General features: G+C 46.7%; 1 protein-coding gene across 1 annotated transcript; it reads left to right on the forward strand.

Moving 5' to 3' along the window:
* Positions 1-27,160, forward strand: LOC121008715 (NXPE family member 4-like). The gene is made up of 7 exons (XM_040441410.1): positions 1-101; positions 846-1,044; positions 19,723-20,459; positions 21,574-21,635; positions 22,071-22,289; positions 25,559-26,022; positions 27,146-27,160. Exons 1-7 carry the CDS (start codon positions 1-3, stop codon positions 27,158-27,160), a joined length of 1,797 nt encoding a protein of 598 aa, XP_040297344.1.
* The last annotated feature ends 269 nt before the right edge of the window (positions 27,161-27,429 follow it).

Consider the following 27,429-nt stretch of genomic DNA (forward strand, 5'->3'; position numbering starts at 1 on the left):
ATGTCCGACCAAACCGTGATCATCCCAGGAAACAAAGGCCACAAGCGCAACAAGTCAAACTTGATATCCTTGATCAAATCCCTACAGGACCTCACCCCCAGGTCATTTCCTCCCACATGCAGCACCAGAATATCCGGGGCCCCATCCAATCTCGCATGCCTATGAACCTCACCCATCACACTCCCCCACAACATCCCTCTGCGTCCAATCCATCTCACCACCGCCTCATCCCGGCCTATCCCCAACTGCCGACCGTTGGGCCTCACATCCGCCCGCAAAGCACCCCAAAAAACTAACGAATGTCCCAGGATCCAGACTAACGCCGCCTCACCACCTGCAACAAGAAAAACAAGAATAAAGACACCAACAAAAAACACACTGCGCCCACCAACCCCCACTCACAAGTCCCCCAAACGCACATACGACTTAAAACGGGCCGACTCCCACCGCCCAATCTTCTTAATCACCTCGTCCCCCAACCCCAATCTCGCAGCCTCCGTCGTCGCCCCAATACGAAAGGAATGACCCGTAAAGCCCCTAGAGTCCATTCCCAATTCCGTCATACACTTCTTGAATACGGCCACAAACTGGAATCTTGACAAAAACGAACCATCCTGATGCCTCAACAACGGACCCTCCCCCACCCAACCTCCCTCCGCCCTATACTCTCTTAAACAATTAACTGGACAGACCAAGCACCCTGCCACTGTATACAGAGACACATAACGGCCCCTTCCCTCCCTGTCCGTCTTAGATACCCTAATCCGTACAACCACCCTATCCTCGTACAAATCTACATCATCGCTCCCCAAACCGCCCCCACAAACCGTACTCTTACTCACCAGTTCCCCCAGCCGGAAAGCTCTGAAAAAGGCCAACGCGAATGCGAGCCTAAACAAACGGACCTCACTCACCGAGCTACAAACCGACTCCACACAAACCCCCACTCTCAACAGCAACTCAAAGGACACCGGCCTACGACCGTCCGCTGCCCGGCCCCCACGTCGAAAACCCTTCAACACCTGCCTTGCCAAAAAAGATTTGGTAACATCCGGAAGGCCCCTCAATCTAAAACCAAAAACCAAACCTGCAAAGCACCGGTTAACCCTTGCCACCGACCAACCCTCCTCCACCATGTGCCCCAAAAACAACACCAATGGGATCTCCCCCCCATTAACCCCAACCCCAAAACTCACATACCACTGCTCCCAAGAACGCCACGCCTTACCATAGTCAGACCAAGTACCTTCACTCAAAGACCTCCTAAACAAATCCGCTATGGTACCTCCAATAGTTCCCAGAGCCACACCGGGCAGTCCAATCCCTCCTCCTCTGCCTCTGGAGCCAGCTGACGAAAACGCTCCCACTGAAAACGAGAAAGAGAGTCAGCCACCCCGTTATGAACACCTGTACCGCCACAACTCTCGTGTTCAGAGGCAAACACATCAGCACCAAGTGCTGCAATAACCTAACCACAGGAGGCGAAGATGCCGTAAGACTATTAACTGCCTGTACAACCCCCAAGTTATCGCAATGCCACTTCACTTTACTATCTTTGAACTTGCCCCCCCATAGCACCACCACCAGCACTATCGGGAACAATCCAAGCAACGCCACATTCCTAACCCAACCCCTCTCAAACCAACTCACCGGCCATTCACCCGCACACCACTGACCCTCGCAATACACACCAAAACCCACCCCCCCAGCGGCATCCGAAAACAAGTCAAAACTCTCCACCGCCTCCCCCATGACCAACGCCCTGCCATTAAATTGCTCCAAAAAACTGTCCCAAACCTCCAGATCCCTCCTCAATTATTTTCCAAGCCGAATAAAATGGTGGTCCGACACCACACCTGCCGTTGCCGCCGCCAACCTCCTACAAAATATTCTGCCCATCGGAATAATCCTACAAGCAAAATTCAACTTCCCTAATAAGGATTGCAACTCCCTCAAACGAATCTTCGCCCCCCCCCCCCTCGCCGACCGCACCGCAGACCGCACATCAATCAATTTGTCCTCAGGTAACCTACATTCCATCCGAACCGTATCCAGCACTATGCCCAAAAAACATAACTCAGTAGTGGGGCCGACCGTCTTCTCAGCCAACAACGGCACCCCGAACCTTCTGAACACCGACTGCAACGAAGCCAACAGCAACCCACACACCCCGGAACCAGCCGGCCCCAAACAAAGGAAGTCATCCAGATAATGAATGAGCGACTGACACCCTGCCACCTCCTTCACCACCCATTCTAAGAAGGAGCTAAACTTCTCAAAATAAGCACAAGAGATCGAACACCCCATCGGCAAACACCCGTCCACATAATACCCCCCCTCCCAAAAACATCCCAACAAGCGCAAACTATCTGGATGAACCGGCAACAGACGAAACGCAGCCTCAATGTCCGCCTTTGCCAACATCGCACCCGGCCCCAACTTCCTAACCCAATTAACCGCCGTATCAAAAGAGGTGTAAACAACCGAACACAATTCCGGATCAATCCCATCATTCACCGATGACCCCTTTGGGAAAGATAAATGGTGAATCAGCCGAAAAGCATTCGGCTCCTTCTTTGGAACCACCCCCAACGGAGAAACCACCAAGTTCCCCAAAGGTGACTCCACAAACGGCCCGTACATTCTCCCTAAACTCACCTCCTTAGCTAGCTTCTGAGACACCACTTCCGGGTGCATCAAAGCCGACCTTAAATTCTTACCTCTTCCCCCCCAACATCCTCACGACAAGACGGAATCACAAACCCCTCCTCAAACCCCATCCGTAACAGCTCCGCCCCCACCCTATCCGGGTACCTACTTAAATACGGCCCCATCACGTCCACCCTGACCGAAGTCCGCCCCTTTTCCAACCGTCTCTCCCCCCCCTCGGCCTATGCCCCCGGAAACACCGGCTGGCCTTGTGGCTCCCCCCACACCCCGAACACTCGTGCTTAAACTTACATTTTTGACCGAACTTGCAACTCCCCTCATTGAACAAAAAGCACAAGCCCTTGGCCGAGGCAGTGGCAAAACCCGACTGCCCACCACCCCCTCCCCCCCATCCCCCCCCCTGCTCAGCACGAAAAGGCTGCCCCTGTCTACCAGCCCCCATCACCCCACTTCTGGTAATCCTCCACTGTAGCCTGGCGACCCAGCACTCTCAGGGCTGGTCGCGTCTTGTTCAGCCCCTGCCATCTGCTCACCCGACTCCTCAATAAGACCAGCCGCCGGCTGTCCGTCATCTATAAGGGGCCTGTGCACCCACTCCGCCTCCCGGTGCACAGCCCCGCAGCCCCTCGCACCACTTGCTCTCCCACGTCGAGCAGGCCACCCCCCAGGCCCAAGAGGGGAGCCTGCAGTACCTGGTCCTGTATTCCCGCCGTCTGCAGCCGCACGCGATGAAGGGGGCCGCCCCCCTCCCTTCACTGAGTCCCGCCGTGTATGCGGATTCCTCCCGAGCTGTGAGGACTTAGGGAGGGGTTGAGCATGTCCCCCACGGCCCGGAGGGTCCCTAGAGGGGCTCCTAACTCGGCGCTGGACTCTGGGGGTGTCCTCCTCAATCAGGCGCGCCGGCGGCCTAGCCCGCCGCGGCCGTTTTTCCTCTGCCTTCACTTACCTCTCCTCATGTAGCAGACATCACCTTAGCCTCTTCCCCCAGGTCTTCTCTTCTTCACTGCCGTCCTCTCCTGCACTGGTCACATGATGGTGACATCATCGCAGGTCCTTCTCAACCACTGCCTGTTTTGCTGGTCACATGATCTGTGATGTCACCACAGGTCCTTCAGATCTTCCACCACATTAGATGTAATTATATTGCTGTCCTGTGGATGGCAATACAGTTGTATCTAGCAGGCAAGCAGGACATTCGGGGCCTGGGACAAAACATCAGGGGCCCAGGCCTCGAATGTCTTAACCTATCAACGCCCCTAATTAAATGTGACTATAACCTCCCTCATCCATAGAAATTCACCCATGTGCAGTATTCCTATGAATGAGGGGGTTATAGTCACATTTAATGCAAACCCTTAGGCCAATAATAGTGCAGCTCCCGGACAGTGTTTATATTAAATGTGACTATAACCCCCCTCATCCTAAAGAGTGCACCCATGTACTGCAGTACATGGGTGTATTCCTATAGATGAGGAGAAGTTATAGCCATGTGTAATACATATTTGTCCAGGTAGGCCCTTGACCCCCCCCCCTTCTTTATATCCAGGCTGTCACTCACCAAGTCTCAGGTAGAGACAGCCCAGTAGTCCCAGGGGAAAGCAGTGCTGACTCGGGGGGCCGGAGGTTCAGTACTGGCGAGCAGTCGGGCAACTGACTAAACTGATTGGTGGAGGCGGCAGCTCCCGCCGTGCTCACCACCAATCAGCTCACCATACAGGGCAGCAGTGCCGGAGCGCGTCACAGTAGGGGAGGGAGGTGTGGTGCGGAGGACAGCACAGCGTCAGTGCTGCTAAGCAACAGCAGACTGAGCGCTCACACGTCCTATTAAACATACGTGCTGGTGGCATTTAGCTTCAATGACCGCCGCCCGCCCCACACTTCCTACTAGAGGGCGCCACTTCACATTATTAACACTGGAGGTGCGTCTCTAGATAATAGCCTGCAATATGGCGGCCATATTTCTGGGCACGTTCACTTTATAAGACGCATTGACTTCTTCCCCCCATTTTGGTGGGGGGGGGGTGCGTCTTATAAAGCGAAAAATACGGTAAATTATAATAAAAAAAGACTTGGAGGAGAAGATGAGACGCAGGTCACAGTAGAGAGCCAGCTCTACATATAGGGGAATACAGCACCACACACCTCTTACTGCCAGGGACATCTCCTGTCATGTAGACCTTCTCTTTCCTCTTCTCCTACGTTTGACCCAGACCGCCATGACTAATTCTTTCAGCCGCATCTCGTCTCTGCAGAGTTTGTTACACAGACACGTTAGATTTCTCATAATTGGGGTCATTTATCAAACTGGTGTAAAGTACAACTGGCTTAGGTGCCCACAGCAACCAATCAGATTCCACCCCTTTCATTTTCAAAAGGAGCTGTCTAAAATTTAAAGTGGAATCTGGTTGCTATGGGAAACTAAGCCAGTTCTACATTACACCAGTTTGATAAATTACCCCCAAATGTCCCTATAGTGTCTACAGCAATTATAATGTCCCCTAGAGTGCCCCCAGTAATAATAACACCCTATATTGTGCTCCAGGTAATAATGCCTGTATAGTGTCCCTGAAAAATAATGTCCCCTAATATGTCCTTGTAATAGAAATGCCCCTATAGTTCCTACCCAATAGCAACATCCCCCACACTAACCCCATATAGTAGTTTGCCCCCACAGTATTAATTCCTCCCACGGTAGTAATTTTCCCCCACACTGCCCCTACAGTATTAATTGTCCCCCACACTACCCCCACAGTATTAATTTCCCCCACGGTAGTAATTTTCCCCCACACTGCCCCCACAGTATTAATTTCCCCCACACTAGTAATTTGCCCCCACGTAGTAGTTTGCACCCCACTATCCCTTCAGTAATATTCTCCTGTCCCCCCCGTAATGTCCCCCAAAGTTGGCACACAAAAAATAAAAAAAATAAAAGCTAATACTTACCTGTGTCCCAGTCGGCGCTCACTCGTAGATGGTAGACAAGCGCACTGCGCACACACGTCAGTGTGCTGCGTCCGGGCACAGGCGCCTGCACCGGGATTTTACTACCGCATAGGCTTCAGGCCTACTAGGCCTGAAGCCTATAGCGGCGATCGGGGAGCAGGGAACTATGCGCCCCCGTGCCCCGCCATAGCCAAAAATTATTTTAAAAATCACTGATTGTCGATGTTATTTGTATCATTGTCCCTATGAAGGGGGCGTTCCGCCCTTGAAACGTGTTGACCTGAAATAAATTATCTTTTTTTTTTTTACCAATACTCACCTGTTACTGCATCCCTGCGCCGATACAGAGGCTCCAATCGTTCTTCTATTCTCTCACGGACAGCTGACACCCTGCTATAATGGCCTGGATCGCAGATAACCCCAGGGCCACCCATTTAACCCTTTGGGGATACAGAAGAATCAGGTTCCCTCTGCCACCCCATCAGAACCCCCACAGAGGGGTTTTTTCTATGGGTTGCTTTGGGGGCCAGGGGATCGGAGGTCCAAGTTTCCCTGTAAAAAAAAAAAAAAAAAGTCAAGAAATGTTCTAAAAGGTTAAAAGGTTTTAGGAAAATAAATAAAAAGAAACCCTAAAAAAACACCTTTTATCCTTTTTTACATAAAAAAAAATAGGAAAACAAAAATAGTCAATTTGGCAATCCCAGGCAGATCAGGATCTGTCAAGGGCTCCCATGAGGACGTGTGTGTCACCTGGCGAGGGGCTTGTCTGCTCACTGGGGCCAGCTTCCTTTTAGTTTTCTTTTTAACTGCTGTTGATGGATCCTATTGTTTTCTCTCAGAAGGATCCTCGAATGTCTGTGTATAGGGGGAGGGGTTCAGCTAAGGGAGACTTAGCCGTTTATTGACTTGAGCATTTTAGGATACTCTGTCTCATGAACTGGGTGCTGGAAAGGGAGGGGCGTGTGTATATTTGCATTAAAAGGGGTCGGGTCATTTCTGGACAGAGTTGGATGGACTTTGAATTAGGAATACCCTGAAAGCCAGGCAGCAGGCGAGTCTTCCTCTTGAGTGTTCCATTTCTCTGCTTGCTGTTAGTGAATAAAAACATTCTTTTAAAGGGTGAAATCCTCTACAGACCTAATACTTCTCACAGCTGGGAGTTTGTCGCAATTGTATCCAGTCCAGACAATAATGGCCAGTGTCCTGCGACCAAATACTGTCATGTGGGCAAGACAGTATGGTAGTGTAGAAATGCAGGGGTGGATTTGGACCCCATTACGGTCCCTTCTGTAAGCTAGACCATCAGGTACACTGGCATTAACCCCTTCACTTCTCTAGACCAACCCTTTCACTACCCCAGACCACCAGGTATATTGTAATTAATTGCCCCACTACCTTAGACCATTGGTAATGCAGACCCATTCACAACCTTAGACCACCAGTTATACTGGAATTAACCCCCTCACTTCCCTTGACCACCATAATGTGTACAATCATTGTCCATTATCAGTCTACCCCCCAGCCCCCCCCCCCCCCCCCTCATTCTCTCTACAATTGCATTCACTAATCTGGTCATTACCTGGACCCTCTGTGCCTCATTCACATTCAGGATGATTCACGGGATGGAGCTGTAAATGTGCGACTTTACTGACAATCATCCAAAATAGTATATAAGAAAAATCCACGGCTATGTGCACAGACTGCATATTACCTGCAGATTTTCCATGAGGATTTTTGCAGTGTAATACAGGACCAGAAAATTAGGAGATTTTATCTCCTCTACACATAGAGAGTTTGTGTTTTTTTGTGTCAGTTGACAGATATGAACAATATATTTGTGTGGTCTATTATTAAATGTATTACACTGCCATCTAGAGTCTCCTGTGCATACTGCAGCCTAGTGCAGGAAACTCACTCAGAACTTTTCTGTTGTATTCTCGCCCTTTACTATCCAGTTCAGTTCTTATCACAGCAAGGGTCCATTCACACGTCCGCAAGTGTTTTGCGGTCTGCAAATTGCGGATGCGCAAAACACGGACACCGGCCATGTGCATTCCGCATTTTGCGGACCGCACATGGCCAGCACCTTAAATATAAAAATGCCTCTTCTCGGACAAGAATAGAACATGTTCTATTTCTTTGCGGAACGGAAGTGCGGATGCGAAACGGAAGTGCGGATGCGGAAGCACACTGTGTACTGTCCGCATCTTTTGCGGCCCCGTTAAAAATCCGGACCCATTTTGCGGACGTGTAAATGGACCCTAAGAGGGGAAAATGCAGGACAGAAGTTAAAAAGGGTTGTCTGAGACTTAAATATTGATGACCTGTCCTCAGGGTGGGTTATCAATATCTGACCGGTGGAGGTCCAACTGCCAACACCACCGATGGCTACACCTCCATACTGACAGCTGAAGTGCCTCTATTAAAGGGGTTGTACAGGGTTAGAAGTTTCTTCCAAAAACATTGCCCCACCTGTCCTCAGGTTGTGTGTGGCATTGCTGCTCTGTGCTTGCCATAGACAGGAGGTTTATTTGGGTGAATTTCCCCACAAAGTTGCTTCATTTTCCATTTTGCAGCTTTCAGAAATGGCTATTCCAGTTTCTAACACTAGAGGGAAGCAGTGCACGACCTGCAGCTGAATGCAGCTGTGGACAAGATACATTGTATCATCACCTGCACCCTACAGGTTCTTATTGGGTAAAGCCAATTTTTTAAAGGGGCTGTCCAGGATTAGAAAAACATGAGCTTTTTTTTTTCATTTTCTATTTTGACCCAAACAGATTTCTTAAAAAGTTTGGAAACCCCCTTTAACACCTTCCCGACATCAAGCATACATGAATGGGCAGGGGTGTAGCTATTGGGAGTGCAGAAGGAGCAGTCACTACTGGGTCCAGGAGACTGGGGGGCTCAAAGACCCCTCTGCTGCATACTGTAAAAAAAAAAAAAACACTACTACACTATAGTAGGTGGGGGCCCCATTAAACATTTCGCACTGGGGCCCAAAATAATCAGGTTACACCTTTGGGTATGGGGAAGAAGTCCTAAGAGAGTGGACAGGGCGCGCTCCAGACATGGTGGGTTCCGGCGGTTTTATACATCTGCAAAGGATGTTATTGGAGATGACTCCAGTCCCTGCATTTTAACCCCTCTGATGCCACGAGCAAGGCATCTGAGTGAATAAAAAAAGTTAAAAGGGGTATCCAACCCCTATAATGCCCCCCAAAATGCCAGGGCACCTCATACAGGTTATACTTAACTCCCGCATTGCTCCTGCTCCCTGCATGGCTGCCGCTGCACGAGTGACACTGGGGATGCTCGCCCCCGTCGCGGCCTGCTATTGCCTGTCCCCTACTTCCCCGTGTCGCCAGATGTTTTTGATCCGCGCTACTGGGAGAAGCAGCGGTGGCCAAGCGGGGATCAGGACCAACGTGGGTTCCGGGGAGCGGGGTAAGTATAACCTGTATGCGGTATCCAGGCATTTTCTGGGGGGCATTATAGGGACCCACCATCTTAATACCCCCAGACCAAGGATGACGTATGGTATGTTCACGTCCCCTAATGACAGCACCTGTTTTTTTTTTGTTTTTTTTATTAGTTTATGCATTTGGAACAAAAAGATAAAATTGCAAAAGTATACACCCCCCCTTTAAGACCATTCTAGAGGTGCAGTGTTAGTCATTTAGATTTTTATTTTTATTTAACTCAATCCGACTTTGTCCTTCTTTATCATTTTTTGGGAGGGGGGATTTGATAATCTCCCTCTAACGCCCCTTGTAGGGAACATGGATCAGAACCAGCTGGGGGCAGTGTCGGACTGGGGTGCCTAGGGCCTACCAGTAAAATGTATTTTGGGGGCCCACCGTACGGATACATTCACATATTATCTGCTCACACAGCAGTAAAATGCTACCAGATGATTGAATATGGGGGTCCCTGCAGCAACTTTGAGGTAGGTCCTGGGGAGAAGAGGACACTGGTGGCTTTCCTCTATGACTAGAAGTCATCTCAGCTCTGATCGTGTCTATAATAATAAGCTGGGGAGTTTCTTTAATAATCTATCAAGGTTTTTCTATGAACATAAGCTGGTTGAGGTGCTGTACACTGAATATATGTATGTAGTGCAGTAAGTCTACTGTGTTATGCGCCACTTCTGCAGGGGCCCACCGGGGATTCACCTGTACCCCTGTGGGCCAGTCCGAGTCTGGCTAAGGGGTTATACCAGGAGTAGTTATCGGAGGAGAGGATCCTGTCTGTGAGTCGCGTTACAGGATCTGATGGATCATACTTCAGTCTGAAAGAATTCTTATTCTGAGCATCAATTTTAGGGCTTGTTCACACGACCGCAAATTGCGGTCCGCAATGCACGGGTACCGACCGTGGCCCAGCCGCATGGTTGAGCAAGTTCTATCTTTTTGCGGTGCGGAGGCACGGAATGAAACCCCAGGAGGCACTCCGTAGTGTTCTGTTCCGTGCTTCCGTTCCGCATCATTCCGCATCTCCGGATTTGCGGACCCATTGAGGTGAATTCGCGGTCGCTATACGGCAATTGGCAGTACACGTCCGTGTGAATGAGCCCTTATGGAGTGGAGGGGGTGGAGGAGTTTCCTCGCTGGACGACTTAGAGGTAAGTGGTCTCATTAATGCATGATGTGTCGCCCAGAGGAAGGTGCGGTTCTGACTGCTCTGCGCACCCACCGCCTCTCCTCCGCAGGTCATGGCTGATAACAGGGGACAACAGATGGCACTCACCGCTCTCACAGTCACCTCACATTATTCAGTATAATTTTACAAGGAAAACAGAATCTGGATCGTATCATCAAGAAACCCAGAAATCTACCTGTCGGGAAAGGTGCAGCTCCCCGGTGAGAGTATCCTGCGGTGCTGGAGGATCAGGTCGGTGCTTTGTTCTGCCTTCCATTATATACTGCTGTCATCTGAGCATACTATGGGAAGGGGCGTGAATAGATGTGCAATGCACAGCAGTACAAGTTTATTATGGTGCAGTAGCTGATGATGAGGACCTTATAGCGAAGTTGTGTTATCCGTGTTGTGTTATCGTTGTGTTATCGTTGTGTTATCGTTGTGTTATCCGTGTTGTGTTATCCGTGTTGTGTTATCGTTGTGTTATCTATGTTACTTTTATATCTTTGCATATTTTATGTTCATTTGTATATTATGTGGCTGGTGTTTTAGAAGATGAACATGAGATCACTCAGTAAGATCAGCCGCTCCTTGTAACGATGCCGGGTTTTTATGTTATTGTGTCAATTGGGTGAAAGGATTTTTTTTTTTACTTTTATGAAGTTGTCCGGCTACACCCAATAAAAGAATCGGTGATATTTTACTGACCCCTCCCTGCGCTCATTCAGATCCTGAGTTCTCTACTGGAGGGACCATACCCCTTTAAGGACACAGCGCCTCTGCATAGTGTTTATTATTTTTATTATAGTTTTTTCATCCTGCGTTACAACACGTGTCTGTTGATGCAGGCTTTTTTTAAAATATTTTTTGTTTGTTTTTTATATTTTTCAGTGGTTTTTCCTTTTTTGACACCTACAGGTATAACTTATTTCATTTTTTCGAAATCCGGCTCTCCAGCTGTTTCAGAACGACAGCTTCCAACATGCCCTGATTCCTGTAGGCTGTCCAGGCATGATGGGAGTTGTCGTTTTTTCAACAGCTGGAGGGCCGCAGGTTGGGCATCCCTGGTATACATGAAATCATAGGGAAACCACAGGGCACCACTGAGAAAATCATAAAGGTGAAGAAGAAACAGCATGCTATGGCAAATGAAACCCGACATACTGTACCATGTGATGATGTGGATACTTTATAGTGCCATTGTATCAACACTCTATGGCGGTATTGTTCAGACACTGTTAGGTGCTGTTGGTCAGTGTGTGGTGGTCTTGTTGAGATACTATATGGAGATATAATTTGAACACTGTATTATTTGGGATCTGTATGGTAGTATTGTTTAGACAGCGTATAGTGGTATAATTAGACATTGTAAGGTGGTATTATGTGAGCACTATATGTCAGTGCTGTTTAGACAGTATATGGCGATATCATTTAAACACTGTATTATTTAGTTAATGTTAGGTGGTATTATTTGAGAACTATGGCAACATTTTTGGGACATTATATGGTAGTATTATTTGACACTTTGTTGACTGTATTATTTTTGCACTGTTGGTTCTGCATAGTGTTAATATTTTCACAGTTTTGCTGTTTGCGCACCCTATAACTAGTGATGAGCGGCAGGGGTCATATTCGAATTTGCGATATTTCGCGAATATTTAGGAGAATATTCGTAGAATATTCGCGAATTCGAATATTCGTTAGGAGTAGTGTTGATTGCGAATTTTCGTAATGCCAATTTTTGCAGTGAGAATCAATGAGATCGTGAAAACTCAGATCCGATGGTATATTCTAACCTCCAGCCGTTCCTATGGTGACGGGGGGAGGAGTATATCAAAGTGGAACAACTGTACAGATTTTTTTTTAAAAGACGAATATTCTAAAAAAACAAATATATTAGTTTTTTAGAATATTCGTAATATTCTAAAACAAGAATATATAGCAATATAGCGAATATTCTAAAAAACTAATATATAGCAATATAGCGAATATAAAAAAAAAAAGATTATAGCACTATATTAGCTAAATTGTTCTACATTCCCTTTTTTTCGAATATTCGCTATATTGCTATATATTCTTGTTTTAGAATATTACGAATATTCTAAAAAACAAATATATTAGTTTTTTAGAATATTCGTCTTTTTTTTTTATTATCTGTACAGTTGTTCCACTTTGGCATACTCCTCCCCGACAAGCATCCCCGTCACCATGGGAACGCCTGGGGGTTAGAATATACCATCGGATCTGAGAATCTCTTTGATTCTCACTACAAAAATTTGCATTACGAAAATTCGCAATCAACACTACTCCTAAAGTCAAAGATACTGCAGCCTTCTCATTGGCCCGCAAGCTAGAAGCAGGGAGGGATCATGTGTACTGATTATAAAAAAAATCTCGAATATTCAAAATTACGAATATATATTACTATATTCTAAATATTCGCGAATTCTCGAAGTGCCGATATTCGCGATAAAAATTTGCAATTCTAATATTCGTGATCAACACTGCCTATGACGTATTCACTATACAGGGTCCAATCTTTTACTGATTTCTCCCACAGGGACGACGTTACCTTTTCCCTGATGGCTCTAGTGAGGAATAAAAGCAGGATAGCAGTGTTATTAACCGCCATCTTCCTGCTGAGTCTGTCCTGGCATAAAAGCTTGCTCCAGGTAAGGAGAATACGGTCGGCTGCATTTCGTATTGACCTCCTGCACGCTCCGTGACATTTACTTTCCATCCATCAAGGGGCAAATTCACATCTGACAACCTCAACGTCTTATTCTACTATGGTGTATGACGCCTGAAGAAGGTTCTCATCCTAAATAAAAGGGTAGGGCGCGACCTTGGACAACCCCCGCTCAAGTATCAACCAACTGGTCGCTACGTAGAAACACCACCTGACAACTGCAGCCTTTGGGTTGTCAGACAGCACATTCCTAGCGAATAGTGTGTCTCCGACTATTCAGCTTCACGGGGTTTGGAGGCTTGGCAGTACCCAAGCTATACTTTGCAAAGTGGGTCACCATATGGCGGCACATGAAGTGCATACCGCTGGGGGCCACAGGGACTGTATGTTTCTCCAGGACCCGAGGAAATGCTCTGTATTTAACATGACTCCAGTTTTTCCTGACTAATATAAACCTTAACCTACTAGAGAAATTATCAAGGAATACAATACACCCTAAAATACCTCCCGCCCTACATGATCTCACAGGTAAGAATATGGTTATTATTAGGATATTACATATTCCAATTACATTCCGATCACTATAATTATCCTGGAAGAAACACTGACGCACCAATTACCAAGAATTGCCGACCCATTTCATCTCCGGCTTCCAAAAAGATGAAAGTCGCTGCTATGATTTGCCTCTTAGAATTGTCTGGACGTAACCACCCAAAACAATAAAAAAAATATAATTACGGTACATTAAATTTTAAAAATACATTTCAATGCAAAGTTGCATGAAGGTGTCTGTGTGTATAAAGTGCTGAGTGGCATTTTGACAATGTGCCGGGTGTATATTTTCAGAAAATATATGGGGGTGGGAAGGGTAGTATAATTTTTTTCTTTTTAAATGTCCAATGTAAAGATGAGCGAATCGAAGCTGACAAAGTGGAATTCGTTTAGAATTTCAGGAAAAATTCAATTCGCAGCGAATGCGAATTTCCTCGCGCTTCGTGGTAACAAATCGCAATTTTTCCTAAAATGGCGGCTACACGTGTGCGGACTGAGGACATGGGGCAAGGAACTCTGCGAAGGCGGGATCACCCAGATTGACATGCATGCATGCAGCCAATCAGCAGCCAGCCAGCCCTGTGATGTCACAGCCCTATAAATACGGCAGCCATTTTAGATTCTTCCATTTTCCAGCGTTCTGAGTGCAGGGACAGACGTAAGAAGGCGCTAGGGACAGCGATTGGAAAAACCTTATTGTGATAAAAGAAACTGAAAAAACTATTTATAAGTGCAGGGAAAGGATAGGGAGAAATCATTGCACAGCATCTTAGTGCAGGGAGAGACGTCAGAAGGCGCTAGGGACAGTGATAGGAAAGCGATTTACAAGTGCAGGGAAAGATTATTTTGCGATCCAAATAGCTAATATACAGCTCTGTCATTCCAGCTATTTGTTCTTGAGGTGCAAGTGCTATGTTGAAAAGCCGTTAGTGGCTTATATCTGTGGAAAAAGAAAAAGCGTATAGGGGCGTATTTCAGTACAACAAGAAAAATATATTCGTTGCTTTTAGAGTTGTTTTAATTTGCGTTTAATTAAATTCAACTAAAAGTGTGTCAGACAGAGAAGTGCCAGCCCTGCACAGGGGAGTGGCAGAGGCCTAAATGTTTCTGGCGCAGGCAGAGGTCGCAGCAGAGTAAGGGGTCATGGCAGCAGGAGTCGCAGCGAGAGGCCTGAGCTTCCGGTGTCATCTACTGGTCGTGTCTTGACCAGCAACCCAGCGGTTCTTGATTGGTTAACTCGGTCATCCACTTCATCCCAAGGGACATCAGACACCCCCAGCCAACAGTCGGTGGGTTCGTCAGACACAACCTTTAGTTGGCATGGCCTGGGAGCAGGCCCTGTGCCCTCACCTGTCCTCAACCTGCCTCTGTCCTTTTCTGTTCCCTCAGCCAGAGAAGTATTATATTCTGTGGGCTCAGCTCCACTATACAGTGAGGACGAGCTACTAGAGGACAGTCAGCAGCTACTGCCCAGCCAAGATGTGGAGAAGACATCCGCTAGGCGGGCAAGTAGTGTTGAGGAGAGTGGCGTGGGAAGTGGTGTTGCGAGCGGTCAGGCTCCTGACCCAGAGACTGTTGAGGAGGACATCAGTGACGTGCAGACAGTACTCAAGGATGATGAAGCCGATCGCACTTGGGAGTCAGGTGCAGAAGGGGCTTCATCATCATCAGGAGAAGAGGGTGGCAGCTTGCCCGTGAGGCAGCGGCGGAGCCAGCAAGTCGATAGGGTGGCCGGAAGTCAGCAGGGTGGCAGCAGTGGAAGGTCGGGAGCAAAACAGGCGCGGGGTAGACCACCTGCTTCTCAGCACCCTACCTGCCCGGGAAGTATTTGTGTAGGGGTTCACGGAGGCAGCGGCAGTAGCAGTCAGTCTGTGCGGACTGTTGGGGGAAAAATCACCTACTCAGCGGTGTGGCAGTTTTTTGTGAAGCCGCCGGAGGAGGTGAACGTGGCCATATGTAGAATCTGTGGGCAAAAACTGAAGCGTGGCCAGGGTGCCAATGTTGGCACTACGGCCCTGCGTCAACATATGCAGCGTCGCCATACAGTGGCCTGGGAGAACCGTGGCTCCGATGTGGTGGTCCAGCCTGCTGCAGCAACCGCTGCATCACCCACTGGCACACACACAGTTTCTGGCAGTCAAGGCTCCACCACCTTAGCCGAAGGGAGCTGTCTGTCCCTCCCATCATCTGCTGGTACAGATGCTCCTGCTCCTTCTCCTCCTACTCCTCGTCATGCATTCCATCAGCAGTCGATCACCAAAGCGATTGCCAAGAGACAGCAATACGCGTGTGGTCATCTTATGGCACAGAAGCTGAACGTGCTCCTGTCCAAGTTGCTGGTGCTGCAGTCCCTCCCTTTCCAACTGGTGGACTCTGCAAAGAACTGATATCAAAGAACTGATATCTTGTGCTGAGCCGAGATGGAAAGTCCCAAGCCGTCATTTCTTTGCCAAAAAGGCAGTACCAGCCCTGCACAAATATGTAGAACAGAAGGTGGGCCAGTCCTTGAGCCTGTCGGTCTCTGCGAAAGTGCACGGCAGCGCCGATGTGTGGAGCTGTAACTATGGTCAGGGACAATACATGTCCTTTACGGCCCACTGGTTGATTGTGGTTCCTGCACAGTCACACCAGCAGCCAGGTGACGTCACTTCCGCCTCCACGTTCTCACGCCGTTGGGACAGAGACAATGTCTGCCTCTGCCTCCTCATCCTCCACCGTGTCCTTAGCCTCCACTGCAGAGACAAGTCACAGTGCCTCTCCAGCATACCACATGTACAGGGCACTGCTGGGTCACGCTGTTCTGCACCTGGTTTGCCTTGCGAGGAACTGGTCTGTGTGATTCATCAAGAAATCGAATCATGGCTTTCTCCACGACAACTTAAAATCGGAACCATGGTGACCAACAACGGGAAGAACATGGTGTCGGCACTGCGTCAAGGAAAGCTAAGCGATGCACCCTGCATGGCACATGTGTTCAATTTGGTTCTCAAGCAGTTCCTGAAATCTTCCACCAATCTGCAAGACATTCTAAAAATGGCCAGGAAACTTTGCATGCACTTCAGCCACTCGTACACCATTAAGCACACCCTCCTTGCGCTGCAGCGGCAGAACAGCAGCCCCCAATATAGGCTGATATGCGACGTTTCCACCCGTTGGAATTCCACCCTCCATATGTTGGACCGACTATACGAACAGAGAAAGGCCATCAGCGATTTCTTGATGATCCAAGCAGATAGGAGTACTCCCCTGTGTAACTTCGATGTCAGCCAGTGGCAGCTCATGCGTGACACCTGCCGTTTGCTCAGGCCCTTTGAGGACGCCACGTTATTTGTCAGTCGCCAGGACTACGGGATGAACGACGTCATTCTACTGCTTCATGTCCTGGAACAGATGGTGGTAACAATGGCTAGTCAGAGCACAGGAGACGTGGCGCCTAGATCTCACGGCCCCATGAGCCCTGTGGGGGCTGAACTGGAAGAGGAGGAGGACATTGGAGCACAGGCAATGTGAAGCGAAATGGGTGGTTTTTCTACTCAGTTGACAGGACAGGATAAGCAGGAGCAGCCAGAGGAGCTACAGGGCGATGAGGAAGACGAGACAGAGGACCCGGACACACCGTGGCAGTATGCAGTGGAGATGGAGGCAGGGAGTCCCTCCGAGTCAGTTGCACAAATGGCCCGATGCATGCTCACTTGCTTGCGTAGTGACAGCCGAATTGTCACCATTCGGCAATGGGATGACTTCTGGCTCTTCACCTTGTTGGACCCTCACTACCGGTCCAGAATGGGGGCCTTTTTTACAGCCACCGAGAGGGAGGACAAACTGAACTACTACAGAGACATCCTATGTAGTCAGTTGGCCGCTGCCTATCTCCACCATCATCCATCCTCTCGCACGTCTGACCGGGAGGGCCCTCTGCGCTCACGTTCCACTGCCATGACTGCTGGGGAGGGGTGGGGTGGCAGGAGCATTACCAGCACCATGAGCAGCAGGCTGAGTCTACAGTCGCTGTTGAGTAGCTTTCTTCACCCGCCTAGTGAAGAAACTACTCACCTGCAGCAGCATCTAGACCTGGAGCAGAACCTGAACCAGCAGGTGGTGGCATACTTGGACAGCACCCTGCCAGCCGTCATTGAAGATCCGCTGGACTACTGGGCAGAAAAACTGGATTTGTGGCCGCAACTAGCAGAGTTTGCCCTGGAAAAGATGTCCTGCCCGGCCAGTAGTGTGGCATCAGAGCGGGTGTTTAGTGCGGAGGGGGCGGGTGTTTAGTGCGGATATTTACCCCAAGAAGAACTCGCCTGTCCACCCAAAATGTGGAGAGACTGACCTTTGTCAAGGTGAATCAGGTGTGGATCAGCCAGGATTTCTACCCACCAATTCCAAATGCATCAGACTAGATCCTCCATGGTGCCACACCAACACTTTGACAAAAAGAGACTGGTTTCTTCTGGCTACCTGCCTCAGCTACTACTCTGATGCTGCCACCCGCCTGATGTCACACATCTGATGCCAGGTACTCCTTCTTTCACCCACCTTCGTCAGTAGGTACTGGTAATGCCACCCACCTCCCCACTCTGTCACCGGGTCACTTTGTGGTCTCCTGATGCAGCTGCTGCTGCCTTCTCCACACTGTGTCACCTTGCCATGCTGTGGTATATTGATGCTGATGCTGCTGCCTTATCAACACTATGTCACCTTGCCACTCTGTGGTATCCCGATGGTGATGCCTTATCCACACTATGCCACCTTGCCACTCTGTGGTATCCTGATGCTGCTGCCATCTGCACACTATGTCACCTTGCCACTCTGTGGTATCCTGATGCTGCTGAAGCCATCTCCACACTATGTCACCTTGCCACTCTGTGGTATCCTGATGCTGCTGCCGCCACCTCCACACTCTGTCATTGTGCCACTCGTTGGCCTCCTCATACTGCTGCCAACTCCATACTCTGTTGTTGTGCCACTCGGTGGCCTTATCCTGATGCTGCTGCTGCCAACTCCACACTCTGTCATTGTGCCACTCGGTGCCAACTCCAGACTCTGTCATTGGGCCACTTTGTGGTCTCCTTATGCTGCTTCCACCACACCACTATGTCATAGGTCCACTGTGTGGACTTCTCATGCTGTTCCCACCCTCCCCACTTTATGACTGGTCCACTATTTTGGCTTTCGGCCTGGCTGACATCATCATTTATTTGACCTTTCTTCTGATCTGTCAGAAGGAAGGAAAAATGAGACGCACAACGGATCCTGTCTGTGTAGCGGCTGTAATGCCTGTATGGTCCCATCAGAATTGGCTCGTGATTTGGTAGCCAAAAGCAGGAGTGGGTACAAAACACAGAAGACATGCAAATATTCCATTCACGTGTCATCTCTGTTTTGGATCCACTACACATGTTTCTCAAGCTCCGTTTTTTTATAGGAAATTCTTCGCCGGAAGTGAACTTTTCTTAGACTCGGTGACGTACCGGGTCCCTTGCAGGAGCACTGAAGCCTCTTCTTTCGGCTGCTCAGGGAGCCCGGTGACATCACCGGCACTGATGGGCGGGCTTTAGCGCTGCTCTAGCCAGTAAAACGGCTAGGGCAGCGCTAAAGCCCGCCCATCAGAGCCGGTGACGTCACCAAACACATTACCCGGCGGAAGCCTCCGCCGGGCAGTGTGTTATTGTAAACAAAAGAGCCTTTGCCCTGCGCAATTTAGCTCAGCGCAAAGGAGAGCATCGGAGCATGAACTGCTCCGATGCTCAAGTCAGGGGGGCTGCCTGGGTGAAAATTTAGGTTTGTCCGGGTTCAGCTCTGAACCCGGACAACCCCTTTAACCATGTCTATCAACACGTTGCATAAAATCAGTAAAATCACTAAGGGCTTCCAGTCCACATAAACTTTTGACACTAAGTTGGTCTTACTAATATCAACACTGGGTCTTGCAACATCTATAGGGGCTTACAGTCCATAAATGTAATGGTGCCAAGACGTGGGAGGTATATATCTGCCTAAAGGAGCTTAATGACTGCACTGGTAGCCTTTGACACAAAGCCAGTCCTACAGTAGGAGATATTTGCACCAGACTTGGTGGCATCTCCAGGGGCTTTGGGCCATGTAATTCCATTCTATTTTTTTAGTCATAGAGTGTGGAAGGTCCACAAAGCATATATAATGCAGGTTAGCTGTCATTGTCAACTTTTGTCACGTAGAGTCCAAAACTTCTTCTTTCATATTTGCAGGATTCCCTTAGATACTTGATCGGAAACTGTGTTGGTTCTGTGAGGGAAATTAAAGTCAACATCCAGAAGAACGAAACGACGCTTGAGCCTCTGAGAAAATATGATCTTCAGTCTGAAATAAATAAAATCTTTGAAAAAATCCAAAAACATATTCCAAATGTTACGTTCACCTATTTCAACAGAAGTACAAGTGTGAACAACAGTAAGGTGTCCATAGTCAATGAAAGTGAACAGTACTGTGTTGGAGAAGACCTTGTGGTACAGGTCGATATGTACGATCACCTGGGTAACAGGAAGACCCATGGAGGAGACTTCATAAGATCACGACTCTTTTCTAAAAAGCTTGGGGCTGCTGTGTCTGGCAGTGTGAAAGACTTTCTCAATGGCTCCTACCATATCCACTTTCCATTACAATGGGCTGATGATAAAACCAAGGTCTCTATTAGACTGTGGCATCCTAGTGAAGGAATTGCAGCCCTCTGGAGATCACGGCATGCCAGTCAAGGGGTTCTTGGTTACCAAGGAAAATATGTATACCTCGACAAGGAAGCTATCTCTACTTGTGGCTTTCTGCTCAACACAACTGAAGAGGTTTGTGAGTACAAAGATGAGCTCTACGAAGAGGCCTTCTACTGTATTAGACCCAAGAACCTTCCTTGTGAATGTTTAAATAATATGAGAGCTGTGAATATTGAGATGTCCTACCTTACACCAGAGGAGAGAAAACTGTTTGAACGGTATGAGCTTAAAGTAGTGTCTTTCAGAGCAGTACTAAATTGTCCCAATAGAGTACCCATTCCAAGATGCAGTAAGCTGTTGTGAAGCAGTCAAGCCCAATCATTTAGAAATGAGGTTCTTCTTACAAGTTCCTCACTTTCTGATGCTTTTACTAGGCCCAACTATATAGAGTTCATTTAATGTACATGTTCTGGTACTCACCCAACCCATCCAGAACAATTTCTGACGCATACAGAGTGGCCTACAAAGCTTAAATGGGTTTTCCTGGATCAGAAAAATACTGCAACTTTTTTCCAAAAACAGCATCACACCTTCCCACAGGTTTTGTGTTTTATAGCAGCTCTGTCCTATTCACTTCAATGAAGCTAGGCTGCGATACCAGACACAACCCGTTGACAGGTGTGGGGCTGGTCCTTGTAGAGTAAGGGGCCACCACTCTGGTGATCAGTGCCACACCCATTGGTTGAACCTCCACCAATCTTAGTTATTTCCTACCCTGTGGATAGATGTAACCAGAGTACCCTTTTATCAATGACGGACCTATTTTGACACACTTCCAGGCCACAACTGGTACTTCCCATTAGGAAGGGGCAGCATGACCCTCTAGAGCCAATTTCAGTCCAAAATTAGTGTCGATCTATGATATAACAAGTTGATCTCTCATTGAAAGGACCTTTTAGACATTTTGATGCAAACTCACAGGGGAACAAATGATCATTAGTACGATCATTCATTCCTATTCAGTTTGCATAAAAGATCTGATCACACATGAGCATTTGTCAGCTGATCAATAGCACCGTTTAGACTAGGCAATGGTTGGAAATAGTTCTCATGAAAATGTATAGGCCTGAGCTTTGGCCCATGTAGATGGGCCCGTAGAGCCATGATTTCCAACCAGTGGCTCCTCAATTGTTGCAAAGGTTGAACAGTCAAAGATTGGAGACCACTGCTTTCCTGCCTGTGGAGTCCCAGAGTCACCAAAAGTCTCAAAAGAGATTTATTTTTTAAACAAAAAAAAAAACATTGACTTATAATACAATAAAATATGGTATTTTGTAGTTTTATTTATATTTTACATCATTTATATAAATGGTGTCTTAATTTTTTTGAAAGGTCTAATGTCGGTGTGGAAATGGCCCAAAGTTTGAATCCTGTAGTGGTTACTCCTTGTAAAAGTAAGTGGTGAGTTACATTTTAGCCTGGTTCTATCTTATTTAGTTGCTACATTGTTAAAATTTTGCAACCAAATTACAAAAACCTTAGATGAATGTGATCCTGGTGATCTTAGGTTTTATTTTATTGTATTATTGTTATAATTTTTATTGTGATATATTGATATATCTACTGTTTCTGATGTACTACACAATACTTGGGGATATATTGGATTCCCTATTATATAAAAAAGTTTCCAGCCACTGTTCCTTGTAGAGCTAGTTTTTTCAAATCGATTTTCTTTTGACTGTTTTGGGGGATACAGTAAACTTTTATAACAACTGTGATCCGACCAGATGTATCTGAACTGGATAGACAGATTGACCACAATTTCTAGGTTTCTGCAGTGATGTGAAATGTGCCGCAATGACATTTATTTTTTTATATTTTTTGCTCAGATCATTCAGCCGCTTCCAATGTAAAATGTCAGCCGGGGATGAGCTCTCCCTTTCCCAGCGGATACTTCTACAATTATACCTGGCGCCCCGTTTACTGTGACATGACCGTCTATAAGTCGGGGGACGACTTCCTTAAATGTCTGCAGGGGAAGAACCTCTTCCTCATCGGAGATTCCACGTTACGTCAGTACATGACGCACTTGACCGAGGGGATCAAGAGTAAGTTACTATGATTTCTAGGCCTTCATTAACCACTTTAGTACTCTACTAGTGATGTTGTTATTATCCACTTTATTGCCTTATCTTACCAGGGATGTTATTATCAAATCAAATCAAATAAGCTTTATTGGCAGGACTAAATACATTTTAGCATTGCCAAAGCAAGTGGGAAATAATTGGGTAGGTTTGGGGGGTGGGGACACGTCTAGGGGGGGGGATAAAGGAGTCCATGGTATATCAGGCTCCTCTCAGTGTATGATTCAACTTGAAAGAGAAGCGGTACTCTATAATATCCTTAAAATAATTTGTTATTTTATTAAATGACATAAAAGACATTTACACAAACATGAATGCAGAGACCATACAGAGTGCCATAAAACCTATCCTCATAGGCATCACTAAATAGCTGCTATTTGATAAATAATCTTGCTATATGAGAGCTGTGTGAAGACGCCCAGGTCAGCATATAATTATCGCAGCTGGCTCTGGATGTGCTCACAGCTATCTAAGCTTAAAGTGCATAGCATGAATATATTACAGGTCTAGATGGTGTTGGGGTGCTGCGGCCGACATGGAATGATAATGAGGTGTATCACCAGTTGCTACCATATCTATCTCGCAGGCCAGTCAAAGTCTCTTAGTTCTTACCCTGTATGGAGTGGTGTGTCGATGTGGATAGGTTCTGTTTGGCGTGCTCCTCGACGCACGTTTCGCTTTATTGCTTCATCAGGAGGGGCTCTCAGTCTATGGCAGGCAGTAATATATTGTGCTGCTGTGGCCGCTGTGTTCTCCTCTTCCCCCAGCAGTATGGAGAGTCTCTCTTCTTCCTCCATGGAGGTGAAGTCTGGGCAGAGATCAGACAGTCTCCTGAAGTGAGTGTCCCTGAGTATTTGGGGCACCACAGCAGGAAATGAGCCTCATCCTCCACGGCCTCCTGGCATTATTATCCACTTTACTGCCCTTGCCCACCAGGGATGTTATTATTAACCACTTTACTGCCCTAGCCCACCAGGGATGTTATTATCCACTTTATTGTGTTATCTTACCAGGGATGTTATTATTATCCACTTTACTGCCCTAGCCCACCAGGGATGTTATTATCCACTTTATTGTGTTATCTTACCAGGGATGTTATTATTATCCACTTTACTGCCCTTGCCCACCAGGGATGTTATTATTAACCATATTACTGCCCTAGCCCACCAGGGATGTTATTATCCACTTTATTGCCTTATCTTACCACTGATGTTATTATTAACCACTTTACTGCCGTATCTGACCAGGGATGTTATTATTATCCACTTTACTGCCCTAGCCCACCAGGGATGTTATTATTCACTTTATTGCCTTATCTTACCAGGGATGTTATTATTATCCACTTCACTGCCCTAGCCCACCAGGGATGTTATTAACCACTTTACTGCCGTATCTGACCAGAGATGTTATTATTATCCACTTTACTGCCCTAGCCCACCAGGGATGTTATTATTAACCACTTTACTGCCCTAGCCCACCAGGGATGTTATTATCCATTTTATTGCCTTATCTTACCAGGGATGTTATTATTAACCACTTTACTGCCCTAGCCCACCAGGGATGTTATTATTAACCACTTTACTGCCCTAGCCCACCAGGGATGTTATTATCCACTTTATCATCTTAACAGGGGTGTTATTATTAACCACTTTACTGCCCTAGCCCACCAGGGATGTTATTATTAACCACTTTACTGCCCTAGCCCACCAGGGATGTTATTATCCACTTTACTGCCTTATCTTACCAGGGATGTTATTATTATCCATTTTACTGCCCTAGCCCACCAGGGATGTTATTATTAACCACTTTACTGCCCTAGCCCACCAGGGATGTTATTATCCACTTTATCATCTTAACAGGGATGTTATTATTATCCACTTCACTGCCCTAGCCCACCAGGGATGTTATTAACCACTTTACTGCCGTATCTGACCAGGGATGTTATTATTATCCACTTTACTGCCCTAGCACAGCAGGGATGTTATTAACCACTTTGGAAAAAGTAGTATAGACAAACCGCTCACTCCCCTTACAATTCTGGATTGGGTGCTCTAGTCTCAAATTGATTCACTCAAATCCACAAAGGCGTAATAAAAAGTATATATTATGTAGTATGAGACTGGCACTCCCTCGCATGGAAATAGAGCAATAGTAATAGTGTTATTACACAATATTTAATTGGCAAAATATATTAAAATACAACATCACAATACAATATTAAAATAACAAACGCTGCAGCGGAGACAATATCAGTCTCTAAAAATACCTAAAATCTAAAACTTCAATAAAAACTCAAAAAAAGTCCAAAAAGAAGGGGACCATACGTCCTGAGTGTGCAACAATATCGCAAGCCAAAAGTGTCAGTCTATTCCTTCTAATAGTATTGGCATTCCTTTCTTGTATGCAATATAACATGCAAAATCCATGCAAGGCACCTTTTCAAATATTCGGAATTGTCCGATATAAATATTCAATAAAGTATCCAATCGGACACCAAGTTGTTACTCACAGGTGAATGTCGATTATCCTGCAGTCCCAATATTCAATCCTTTTGATTTTTACTCACGGTATTTATTCACGTGGTTCTCAGTGTTTAGCGTCCCACCTGGTTCGTTCGTCTCTGGTCTCTCTCGATCGTTATCCACAAATCTCAGATCCGGTTATACGATCAGGGTGTAATATCGCGAGAGGTGAACTTATACTTGTATTGACCAGTTTGAATGGCTGAAAATCCGGGTCTTTATCTTTGGAGCGCTCCAATTTCTTTGTGTATCTCCGGATATTAGTAGACGAACTTCCAGTGGGGGTCACTTGTTGGGGATGTCTTTGAAAAGCACCAAAAATTTTATTATTATCCACTTTACTGCCCTAGCCCACCAGGGATGTTATTATTAACCACTTTACTGCCCTAGCACACCAGGGATGTTTTTAACCACATTACTGCCATATCTGACCAGGGATGTTATTATTATACACTTTACTGCCCTAGCCCACTAATGACGTTTTCATGAATCCCTTCACTGCTGTAGTCCACCAGACGTTATCATTTAGCCTCTTCACTTCACTTCCCCTTCCCACCAGAGATCTTTGCATTAGTCCACCTGGACCTCAGCTGTGCTTCCTAAACTCCATCTAAAGAAAAAAAAAAGAACATTTATGAAATGTAATGAGTAAATTAGCATAAAATCGAATTAATTTCCAACTGTCTTTTGTTTTTTTCCCCTCTCCATTAGTAGTAAAATATTTCAGTTATGAGGGTGGATGGAGTTCATGGGAGAAGACACTCGAGGCTTTCAACATGGATAATGACATTTATGTTTCCTACAAAAGGCACGGCTTCCCCCTGGAGAGCTTCTCGTTCTTCTACTCCAAGGAGGACATGTACACAAGTCGTCAGATTGACCAACGTGGTGGGGGGAAGGACACCATCATTGTAATTACCATGGGACAACACTTCAGACAGTTTCCATTAAAACTCTACATTAGACGAGCGATCAACATCCGCAGAGCCGTGGAGCGACTGTTTCTAAGGAGCCCAGATACCAAGGTCATCATCAAGACGGAAAACACCAGAGAAGGCAAATTTCCGACTCCTCAAGAAAAACTTGGTGACTTCCATGGTTATTGCCAGTATCTGGTGCTTAGGGAGGTCTTCCAAGGGATCAATGTGGGCTTCGTGGATGCTTGGGACATGACGGTAGCCTCCTCCATGGAGTGTGTTCACCCTCTGGGATACACATTTTACAATATAATGAGCATGACGTTCACCTTTGCTTGTAATAATCTGATATGAGGGAAAATGTGTGGCCGATCTTCGATACAGTTTTATGAAAGATGGAGCACTGGGTAACAAGCAAAGCCACCAGTCTAATATGGGTTTTACCTTCATTTCTGCCCACATATAATGTACTGTAGATACTGTAAAAAATCCAGAAAATCACATTGTATGATTTTTAAATAATTAATTTGCATTTTATTTCATGAAATAAGTATTTGATACAATAGAGAAGCAGAACTTTATATTTGGTACAGAAACCTTTGTTTGCAATTCCAAAGGTCAGACGTTTCCTGTAGTTCTTGACCAGGTTTGCACACACTGCAGCAGGGATTTTGGTCCACTCCTCCATACAAATCTTCTCCAGATCTTTCAGGGTTCAGGGCTGTCGCTGAGCTACATTGAGTTTCAGCTCCGTCCAAAGATTTTCGATTGGGTTCAGGTCTGGACACTGGCTAGGCCACTCCAGGACCTTAAAATGCTTCGTACAGAGCTGCACCTTAGTTGCCCTGGCTGTGTGTTTCGGGTCATTGTCATGCTGGAAGACCCAGCCACGACCCATCTTCAATGCTCTTGAAGATGGGTTGTTGGCCAAAATCTCGCGATACATGGCCCCATCCATCCTCTCTTCAATACGGTGCAGTCGTCCTGTCCCCTGTGCAGAAAAGCACCCCCAAAGTCTGATGTTTCTACCTCCATGCTTTATGGTTTGGACGGTGTTCTTAGGGTTGTAGTCATCCTTCTTCTTCCTCCAAACACGGCGAGTGGAATTGATACTATCTGACCACATGACCTTCTCCCGTGCCTCCTGTGGATTATCCAGATGGTCATTGGTGAACTTCAAAATGGGCCTGGACATGTGCTGGCGTGAGCTGGGGGACATTGCGTGCCCTGCAAGATTTTAATCCATGATGGCATAGTGTGTTACTAACGGTAATCTTTGAGACTGTGGTCCCGGCTCTCTTCAGGTCATTGACCAGGTCTTCCTGTGTAGTTCTGGGCTGATTCCTGACCTTTCTCAGAATCCTTTGTGTTATCTTCACAGATAGACCCCAACTAGAATTTCATGCAGAATGTGATCGTAATGTAATTATCACAAGGCATCCATCCAGGGGTGCACCTAGACTTTCTGCTGTCTGAGGCGAAAATTAAAACAGCGCCTCTTACATCCAGTGACGTCTCCTTTGATGCAGATGTTCTCTTCCTCATCATCTCACTTTAGATAAGACCACCATCTCGTCTCTGCAGTTTGACAAAAAAAATCTTAGTTTCCTACTTTTCCATCACTCTCCCATCTTTTGGACAAATCATCCTACCACCCCAATACTG

The sequence above is a fragment of the Bufo bufo genome, chromosome 7 (assembly GCF_905171765.1).
Source record: "Bufo bufo chromosome 7, aBufBuf1.1, whole genome shotgun sequence".
In the NCBI taxonomy this organism is placed as follows: Eukaryota; Metazoa; Chordata; class Amphibia; order Anura; family Bufonidae; genus Bufo; species Bufo bufo.

Coding starts and splice junctions, on each gene's coding strand:
- LOC121008715 (XM_040441410.1), top strand. CDS start 1: ATGTCCGACCAAACCGTGATCATCCCAGGAAACAAAGGCCACAAGCGC. Junction 102..845: donor CTACAGGACCTCACCCCCAG/GTCATTTCCTCC, acceptor CTTACTCACCAG/TTCCCCCAGCCGGAAAGCTC. Junction 21,636..22,070: donor AGTGGTTACTCCTTGTAAAA/GTAAGTGGTGAG, acceptor TTTTTTGCTCAG/ATCATTCAGCCGCTTCCAAT.